General features: G+C 34.8%; 1 protein-coding gene across 1 annotated transcript; it reads right to left on the reverse strand.

Moving 5' to 3' along the window:
* Positions 1-1,369: 1,369 nt before the first annotated feature.
* Positions 1,370-6,938, reverse strand: LOC117717982 (olfactory receptor 5AC1-like). Its single transcript, XM_034515490.2, has 2 exons — positions 6,816-6,938; positions 1,370-4,417 (listed from the first exon to the last, which is right to left on the reverse strand). Exon 2 carries the CDS (start codon positions 4,397-4,399, stop codon positions 3,476-3,478), a length of 924 nt encoding a protein of 307 aa, XP_034371381.1. The 5' UTR covers positions 4,400-4,417; positions 6,816-6,938; the 3' UTR covers positions 1,370-3,475.
* Between the last annotated feature and the right edge of the window lie 3,304 nt (positions 6,939-10,242).

Consider the following 10,242-nt stretch of genomic DNA (forward strand, 5'->3'; position numbering starts at 1 on the left):
ATTTCCATACTTGCAAAGTAAAGTAACTAATATGTTCCAACTAGATTTTCCAAAGAGTCAGATGAAAAGGAAGCTCTTCTCATTGGTGTCAGATGATAAAGACATGCAATGGTGACTTGAATTGTATTGGTAGTTGTTTTATTTATTCTAAATGAACCTGCACATCTGAGGTGAGGATAGAAAGATGTGTGCTGTTCACTGGGAATTTAATTTAACTGTGTACATGAAGCAACATTTATATCACCTTTAATTTGACCTGTACAACAGAAAGTCTTTTAGATAGAGTAAAAAACAGAAAAACACAAGCAACAGTGATACATTTTAAAGAGATCATTTCCATTTTTAATGACAATTGTATTATAACATTTCATAACTGTGTGCATCAAAATGCAATATTAAGCCACAGATATTTCCTTCCTAACTACTGTACCACATCAACATTTGGCCACTTTAAGACTGTATAATCTTGTCAGTGCACACAGATGACCTTTTGCAAATTGGCATTTGAGATGTTTCTTTTTAAAAAGTTTCTTTTTTTTTTTTACCATGAAGAGTATTTTGGTTATATTTCTGTTGCTGTAAGAGAATATCCTTAGTCCATCAAGTTAAGAGAAAAGACTGTTTGTGGTTCATAGTTCCACAGTGAGACAGTTGTTCATGACAGGAAAGTCAAAGCAGCAGGAGTTTACCAGCAGGCAGATGGCAATAGCAGTCAGGAAATACAACAAGGAAAGGTAGGGCAAGACTAAAGTCTCATATGGCTCTCCCCAGTGATTGACTTCATCCAGCAAAATCTGTACCTCCTGAAAGCTCCACAATATTTCCAATAAGCAACACTAGCCAGGACCAAAAGTTCAAATCTATGACTCCATGCTGAGCATTTCCCATTCAAACCAAAGCCTTCCACCCCTAGTCTCCTTGTGTGGATGGTCTCCTCTTCCTGCAGAGAGCACATACTCTAACTTCAGTGGCCCCATTTTCTAAATTAGGGCCAGCCCAGGTCAAAAGTCCAAAATCTCATAGCAGATTTTCAACTAATGGTGAAGACAAAATAACCTCTTAACTGTGACACTCCCTGGTGAAATCAAAAGAACAAATTATCTGTTTCCATCAGGCAGTGATACAGGTACAAGTTCTTCTTGTCCAAAATACCAGTCTTACTCATACACTCTACTTACCATAGTCACATTTTACATCACTTTTTTCCTTTTTCTTTTTTCTTTTTTCTTTTTTGTTACTAGATATTTTCTTTATCTACATTTCAAATATTATCCCCTTTCCTGGTTTTCCCCCTCCCTGGAAACCCCCTATCGTATCCCTCCTCCCCCACTTCTATGAGGGAGTTCCCCCACCCACCCACATACTCCTGACTCCCTGCCCTCACATATACATTACTTTTTGCTCAGTTATTGCTGTCTCTATAGAAAGATGATCAATAGATGATAAATAGATATAAATATAGTTATATATATGAATGAGAACAATTAGAAATAATTATATAGAGAACTATATAGATGGATACATATATATCAATTTTTATATATATACATATATGTATACATACACATATATGTATGAGATATTAAGATATTTAGTTGAATGCAAACAATTAGAAATAACTGCAACACAATGTGAATGTTGTCTTAATTTACATTTTCTATTAGGGAACATATTGGGCCATTATTTTATAATTTAGTCTCAATCCTGTTTTTAGAGATGCTACCAGATTTTTTGCTCTAAAAGATCTCTAGGTCATCCTTAGTCAACTCTGTAACATCATGAGGCAGGTTTGATAGTTTAGTATATTTTCTCTATCTCCTGAGAGTGCAAACTTTCATTAGAATGGCCCAGTATGCTCTGCTTATAGTGCTTGAGGGCTTCTCTTGCCCAAAGTTTCAAAGTATTCCATTTTTCTACTGCAAATAAATTCCAAAGGCCTAAGAAACACAAGGTCAGATAATCACAGAAACAACACTGCCTGGTGCCAATATTCTGACTGAATACTTGTCCAAAAAAAGAGAGAAAATAGGGATTGGAGCTTATAGTTCCTGGAGAATACAGTTCCTGGGATAAGGAGGTGAGTGTGGCGGGAACTTGAATCAGTGCAGCACACTGCATACATACTCAGAGAGCAGATAATAAGTGGAGTGGAGCTATAAGACCTCAAGGCTTGCTTACATGAAATCATGTCATCCAGCTGGGGTGAACCTCCTAAAAGTTTCACAATCTTCTCAAACAGTGCCACCAGCTAGGGACTAAGTGTCCAGCTTCAGAGCCTATGGGACCATTCCACATTCACTACAGCAGTTCTGTTCCTTTTCCCTTCAGAAGTCTGAATAAATAGTACAGTCATGCTCTCAAATATTGTACTCTGTAGTTTTTGCAGCTGATACAAATTCAGCTTGTTTGCCTCTTTCTCATATTTACTCAACTCCCTGAGAAATTATGAACAGTCATGGCAAGAATACTTCTTACCAACACAGTTGATTTCATGGGGCTCAAGACAGGAAGTACAGTGTATCTGTCTACCTTTTACTCTTACTGAGATTCATTTAGAAACCTTGACTAGTAGATGTAACAAGATCTTTGGCTCAAAGCCAAAGAAATGTGTTAAAACAAAACATAGGCACAGGCAAAATCAAAAATTAAAAGACAGTCATTATGTAAGAATTTAAACATGTCTTTTTATGTTCCATAAGAAACTATTTTGACTTTTAATACTACAACTTTGAGAAATTTTGATGAAGGTAACATAAATATTCTTTCAGTTTACTCTTAAATCTCAAAATATCTTGATTTTAAGTGTTTAGGTGGTATTCTTTGTCACATGTGATATACATATTATTTATCTATGTACTGGTAATATGACTCTAAATTATTTAAATAAACATTCCTCAAGAAATTATTAAGGGAAAATAGGTATTAAGAAAATCATTTATGCAGCCTTAGATTGCTTTTTTTTAATTAAAAACATGAAAGTGCTATCATATAAATCTTAAAACCAAAAGCTTAATAATTTAATGAAGTTAATAATGAAGTAAATTTCATGATGAGTAGGAATTTCAAAATAATGAAAACCTCAGATGTGATTTTATTTATTTATTTATTTATTTATTTATTTATTTATTTATTTATTGGTTTTTCGAGACAGGGTTTCTCTGTGTAGCCCTGGCTGTCCTGGAACTCACTCTGTAGACCAGGCTGGCCTCGAACTCAGAAATCTGCCTGCCTCTGCCTCCCAAGTGCTGGGATTAAAGGCATGTGCCACCACCGCCCGGCTCAGATGTGCTTTTAAATACTTCTTAACTAGTTTACAACCGTATTAGTAAGATAGCGATTCACAGTTCAAACTTGTAATTTTTTATTTAACAATATGTAAAATTTTAATTATGTCCAAAATACAAAATCAAATATTATGATGGAATTTGAAAGAGAGGAAAGAGAGGGAAAAGGCTTTGAAAAATTCAGAAGTCATTCATTTTTTAATGACTTTTCTCAAAGCACACAAAACTTCCTTGTTTCTTAAACTGTAAATAAAGGGGTTTAGCAGAGGAATCACAACTGTGTAGAACAGAGAATACATTTTATCCTTTTGTTTACCTGACCCAGACCCAGGGCTCACATACATGAAGAGGAGGGTACCATAGAACAAAGAGACAGAGAGCAGGTGGGCACTGCAGGTGAAGAAGGCTTTTCTTCTGCCCCTCTCAGACTTCATGCGCAGGACAGCAAATAGGACACGGGCATAAGAGACTACGATGGTCACAGAGGTACTGATTTGTATGGAAGAAGCAAAAATAAAAATTACCAATGAATTAAGAGATGCATCTGTGCAAGAAATTGTATACAGTGGCAAGATTTCACAGTAGAAATGATCAATAATGTTAGACCTACAGAATGTTAATCTGAATAATAATCCCACATGAACCATAGGATTTAGAACACCAATTATATATGATATACAGATGAACACAGTGCAGAGTCTTTTGGACATCACCACTAGATAGAGCAGAGGGTTGCATATGGCTACATAGCGATCATAGGCCATTGCTACCAGGAGGAAAATTTCAGTAGTTGCACTGAAACAAAAAATATAATATTGGGCAAAACACTCACCCATGGATATCATGTCATCCTTATTTAAAAATTTTATAAGCATCTTTGGTGTCACAGAGGATGAAGTGCAGGCATCAGCAAAGGCCAGATTTCCAAGGAAAAGGTACATGGGTGTGTGAAGGTGAGAGTCCTTCCAGATGAGAAAGATTAAGCCAAGGTTGCCCACCATGGTGGTGACATAGATGAATAGGAACACCAGGAAGAGAGGGGTTTGCAGCTGTGGACGATCTGTTATTCCTCTGAGAATAAACTCAGTCAGCTGGGTGCTGTTTCCTTCCATCATAGCCCTTCAGGATGCTCACTGCAAAGAGAGATGAGACAAAGAAAATATAACCAAGACTCTATGAGAACAGTAGCAGATCATAGTCCACTTTCCTACAGATACTCGTTAATAGAAAAGAACAAAGTGAACTGTTTCTGTTTTCAAAGCTTTCCTGAAATAGGAAACAATTTATCAACAGTTTTGATGCATACATTTTATAATATTCAATTATCTGAAAAATAAACACAATTACGATTTATATTTTATACAAAATTTAGAATGGTAAAAATGGCAAATATACTTTATACTAAATAAACACAACTTCAAGCTGAAAAGTCTCATTGTATAAAGTATTGCTTTACATAATGACATTTTTATCCTCGTTTAAAATGGATTTTGAATGTGCTGACACTCTACAACTCTCTCTCCTCTTCTAATGTTTCGCTTTACCTTCTCAAGAGGCATCATCATAGTTTTCAGTTCATACATGTTTTTAAAATATTCTTATAGAAGGAAATGAAGTGTACTTCATGTATTATACATATTTGTGCATCTATTGTTCTAAGACATAAGTAGGTCAGGTAATAAGACAGTAATTTAAAACAATTCTGCTCTTTCTATCTTTTTCAAATATGTTACCTGATTATGCATTTATAAAAATAATCAGCAACTTTTAATATAATTTTCAGTTTTTCAGCAAAATACATGTAAAGAACCATTAATTCATTTCCTTATGTTATTAAAGACACTTGAATTAAAATATTATAATTTTAAGTTTGCCACAATGAGCCTGTCACTCTCACATTAATCCATGAGGTTACAGTCACATTTATTTTAAGATAAAACACATATACGAACATATGCACACAACTTATTCACATGTTCCTGATAGACCTAAGAAACATAATTTTAAAATGACTATGCAGAAAACTGTCCAGTGAATTAAGACTATCTTTATATTTCAGTTGTCCATGGTTTTGAAGAGATTTTAACAATGCTGCATTGTTTCATGAGACTTTAATTGTTAAAGGGAGATTGTGAAATCAAAGGTGCTGTTTAACATCACAGAGCAGCACATAACCATGGAATGACTGGTCAAGGTCTCCAATATCTGCATTCTACATAAGTGATTAAAAGCTATCTTTATATAAAGAAACAATTAGGTAAAGCATGCAACTGACTAATTTATAAGGCCCACAGATATAACATGCAAGGCAGAACATTTCCCCAAGCCATGTGTACCCATGAGTGTGACCAACCGGGAAAATGGTGCCAGATACTATAAGACACAACAAGAGAGCGTTCAAGTAAGGACTACCTTACTGAATTTCTGTAGTGATAAATATACACAATTTCAGCCTTAATGTGGTTTGTGCACTTGAATCACTGTGTTGATGACCTAAAATTGGAGCTGATAAACTTGGAATATCAGGTTTGTGTGTTCACATGAATAGAAATACCCATGGAGTCTCAATGCAAGTACAGACAAATGTGTTTCCTACCAACATACACTTTTACCTTTTTTTAGATCTTAATAGCCAACTCTTTGTAGAATTAGTTAACAGCTCCATACTTATGTCTGTGATTTCAAGAAACTATTTTTCTCAAATAATTTGCTTTAGCATTTTAAAAGGAGTGTAAACTAAAACTCTTCTTGTCAAAAATAGGCAACAAATCATCTTGTAATAAAATATGTAGAGGAATTCAAATATTGAAGAGAAAGAAGCACAGGATATCTTTTATTCTCCTTCATTTTAACTAAATTTAAAAAACTATTCTGTGAAATTGGCTCACTTCCATATTTACTGGGAATAGGAATAGGAGATATGCTTAGAGTTTTACTGGATTCTAAAACATTAGCAAAGAAGCAGGTAAACTCTGTAATAATTACTAAATGTTCCACAGTCTTATATAAAAAGCTTATTATAACATTTGTTTTATATCTGCCAAGCATTTAACATGAAATGGATGCTGTTGTTGTGGTAGACTCTCTCTCTCTAACTATTTCCCAGAAACCTGGGGAATCCATTAACCAGGTGAGCAAGATGGTGTAGGTCATCTCAAGCCACACGGTCCTGTGATCCCAGGAATCGACAATTCATCTTGATTATGAAAATATCCAAAATCACAAATGGACATTTTACTTAACAATCACAGCATAGAGGTTCATCACGTGGACTCTTACACATTGACATAATTGAGCTCAAATCTTTGGTGTATAAATACATAGCTGTGAGTCACAGAAATTTAGAGAAAATGAATAAAATAAGAAAATATTTCATACAGCTTTTCAAGACTCCTGTGTGTGTCCAACTTGTTAGATAATTTCCCTAAAAATATATTTACACCCATCATTTTCATGCAGTTATTGACACATTAGAACAAAGTTTTGGTAATGGATTGGCTGAACTATATAAAAGGATAATATTTTTCTTACCAAATTCCTATGAAAATATCTTCAGGCATGTATACAGCAAGAACTCCATGACAATACTCAAACTTCAGGAAAAAGAGTGTCCATAACTGTCCTTCTCATGTCCATGTACTTTAACAAAAGAAGTTTCTATAAGGTTTATTCATCTACTTCAATCTTATTTTTAAAGTCAATGTTACTACTCCCTCAGTACAAACAAAAATTCCCTATAGGATGAAGAAAATCTGCTGAATATTGTTTATTATTCAGCTAATTATTACTAACATATCTATTATAATGCTCCTGCATAGTATTACATGTTTTCTAAAACCAAATATTAAAGGATAGTTGTAAATAAATATTTACTCCACTGACATTTTTTAGGTATTTTAGATGCAATTGACTCGATGACCATTTTATGTTTAGGAAAATATTTTTGTTACTATTTATACTGCATATTAATGTGGATATTACCTCCTTAAAAATTATCAAGTGTTCTCATAGCATTTTATAAATTAAACAAGTATTTATTAAATCAGACTTGTTTCATATGATTCTCCCACTGAGACTGAATTTTATTGAACCATATGATATTTCTAGTATGAGTGCATTTCTCACATATAAAATCTGTAAACTTAATGTGGCTTACTGTAATCAAATATCAAAAAATGTTTAAGGCAATGAAAATATATTAAAAACTTAGAACAAATTGCTTCTATCTCACTTATTACTGGTGAATATTGACAGCATTTTCATTCAAACATCTCCTAACTCTATCTAGTCATCTCTTTCCAATTATTTATGTAGCATTGGTATATACTGTTAAAAGCAAAATGATATGAATGTACATATATTTTTTAACAAAATAAGTGACATAGTTTCTAATCTCTTAACTTGAAAATTCATGGGCTTATCTCTCCTAGTTATAAAAGTTAATTGTGAAAACATTCCCACACCTAAGTCTCAGAGAACATCGGAGAAAGAAGGGCAGACAGATTGATTTTAAGAGCCAGAAGATCAGGGAGTTCACTGGGAGATTGTGTTTCCTATTAATATCAGAAGCAACACCCATACAGTCTCCGAAATGTTGCCAGCCAAATGTGAGCAGAGTCAGAATGACACCAACAAATATGTCAAACTGGATAGAGAAAAGCCCATGAGACCTCAGCCCTCTACGAAGAACTGTAAGAAATTGAGGGAAGCTGAGGGCAAGAGAAGTGATCTTCCCCAGGGAAAAGCACACCAACTGGTTGTTCAGTGTCAAATAGTCAGCCCCGATAACATACATAATAGTACATTTATATGGACTGGACATGTCCATATGTTATAACAGTTTTAATATATTGTATTTACATATATACATGCACACAATAGTAATTTTCGAAAAGAGATGCCATGAATTTTAAGGAGAGTAGAGATGGGTATGTGGAAGTGTTTGAAAGGAGGAAAGGATTGAAAAATATTGTAATTAAATTAAGTCTCAAAAAAGTCCTATGAATATCTCTCATCTCAAAAGGTAAAATTGAAAAACATTACACATATATGCATATATAGACATATATTTATTTATAAATGTTTTCTTACAATTTTTCCATGAGACTATGGATGTATTATGACCATTTATATTACATACCCAGAAGCAACACATTTTGCTTCCTTCTGCAAGCCAAAGAAAACCAATATATTATGTTTGTATATATATGTACACTTGACCACATATCTATATCTACATAAACAAAGCACAAAATACCCTGACACACATGTATTTGGAAACACTGTGACTTCTGGAAAAGATATAACTTGCCCTAAATTTCTGAAAACCAGAAAATTATGGTTGCATGTCTTTAACAAGTACAAATTGATGTTTTGATATATGCACGCAGTACTTCATGATTAGCCATTGTCACCACATTATGAATCCGTCACACAATATCTTCTTATTCCACTGAAACCTTCCCTTACCAGCCATTTCCTTAGTCTGTCAACTCCTCAGGCTCTAACAACTACATATCTACTCTTGTTTTTGTGTCACATTGTTTTAGATTCCGCATTTATGTGAGACTAGCTAGTACTGGGTCTTCTAAGCCTGGGTAATTTCATTTAGCATATTGTTCAGATTCACCCATAGTTTTTCAAACAGCATAATTTCCATACTTTGAGTAATATTCTTTTCATATATGCACTTCATATTCTTTGTCACTCCACCCACTAGTGGGCATGTAGGATGCTTTAGTACATTGGGCATCATGAGCGCTACTACAATGGACATGAGAGTGTGGGCATCTCCTTAGAATATTGATACTGTAGATCTGCTTGTTTTTGGAGCTGGTTCCATCCTGTTTGGAACATGCAGGCTTGGAGATTCTGCCTCTAAGATGTTGACCAAATAAATATTCTTAACTTTAATTCCTCTCAGACAAACCAGAGTCAATAATGTGTTTAAACAAGGTTTCCAGAGCCCAATGGAGAATGAGAGAGAAGCTGCTGTCACTGGTGTCAGATGATAAAGACACATAATGGTGGCTTGAATTGTATTGGAATTGCTTTACTTATTCATAAATAAAGCTGCCCATCTCTTTTGCAAAAGAATAGAGTTAGGGGAGACGTTAAATGAGATGTGTGCTGTTCATTAGAATTTTAACTTAACTCTGTAGACAAAACACCTTTTATGCCTCAAATTTTCTACTATGAAACATATTATGTCATTTTTAAATTTTTTATTGGTTATTTTATTTATCACATTTCAAATGTTGTCCTCCTTCCCGGTCTCCCCTCCACAAATCCCCTATCCCAAACACCCTTCCCCCTGCTTCTATGAGGGTGTTCTCCCACCCACCTACTCACTCCAGTCTCACCACCCTAGCATTCCCATACACTGGAGCATCGAGCCTTCACAGGACCAAGGAGCCCCTCTCCCATTGATGACAGACAAGGCCATCCTCTGCTTCATATGCAGCTGGAGCCATGGGTCCCTCCATGTGTATTCTTTGGTTGGTGGTTTAGTCCCAGATTCTTTGTCATACTATACTGTGAAAGACCTCTAGGTCATCTCTACTCACCTCTCTGTATCATTATGAGGCAAGCTTAATTGTTTAGTGTATTTTCTCTATCTCTTGACATTGAAAAAAAACCCGCTAGAATGCCCCAGTACACTTGGCTCATAGCACTTAATGGTTTCTCTTGCCCAAAGTTTCAAACTAATCCATATTCCTATTGAATAGGAGTTTGAAAGACTTATGAGACACAAGATCAGGATAATCATGACACAACACTGCCTGGTGCCAGTCTTCTGTCTGAGCTGCTTTCTGTAAAACTCGAAGCATGAATTTAAGATCGTAATTTCTGCAACATACAGTTCAGGGCCAAGTTTAGAGCAATGGGGCACATTGCATACACACTCAGGAAGCAAAGCAAAATAAAAAAAGGGGCAAGGCTATATACAGTAATAGCC

The sequence above is a fragment of the Arvicanthis niloticus genome, chromosome 12 (assembly GCF_011762505.2).
Source record: "Arvicanthis niloticus isolate mArvNil1 chromosome 12, mArvNil1.pat.X, whole genome shotgun sequence".
Taxonomy (NCBI): Eukaryota; Metazoa; Chordata; class Mammalia; order Rodentia; family Muridae; genus Arvicanthis; species Arvicanthis niloticus.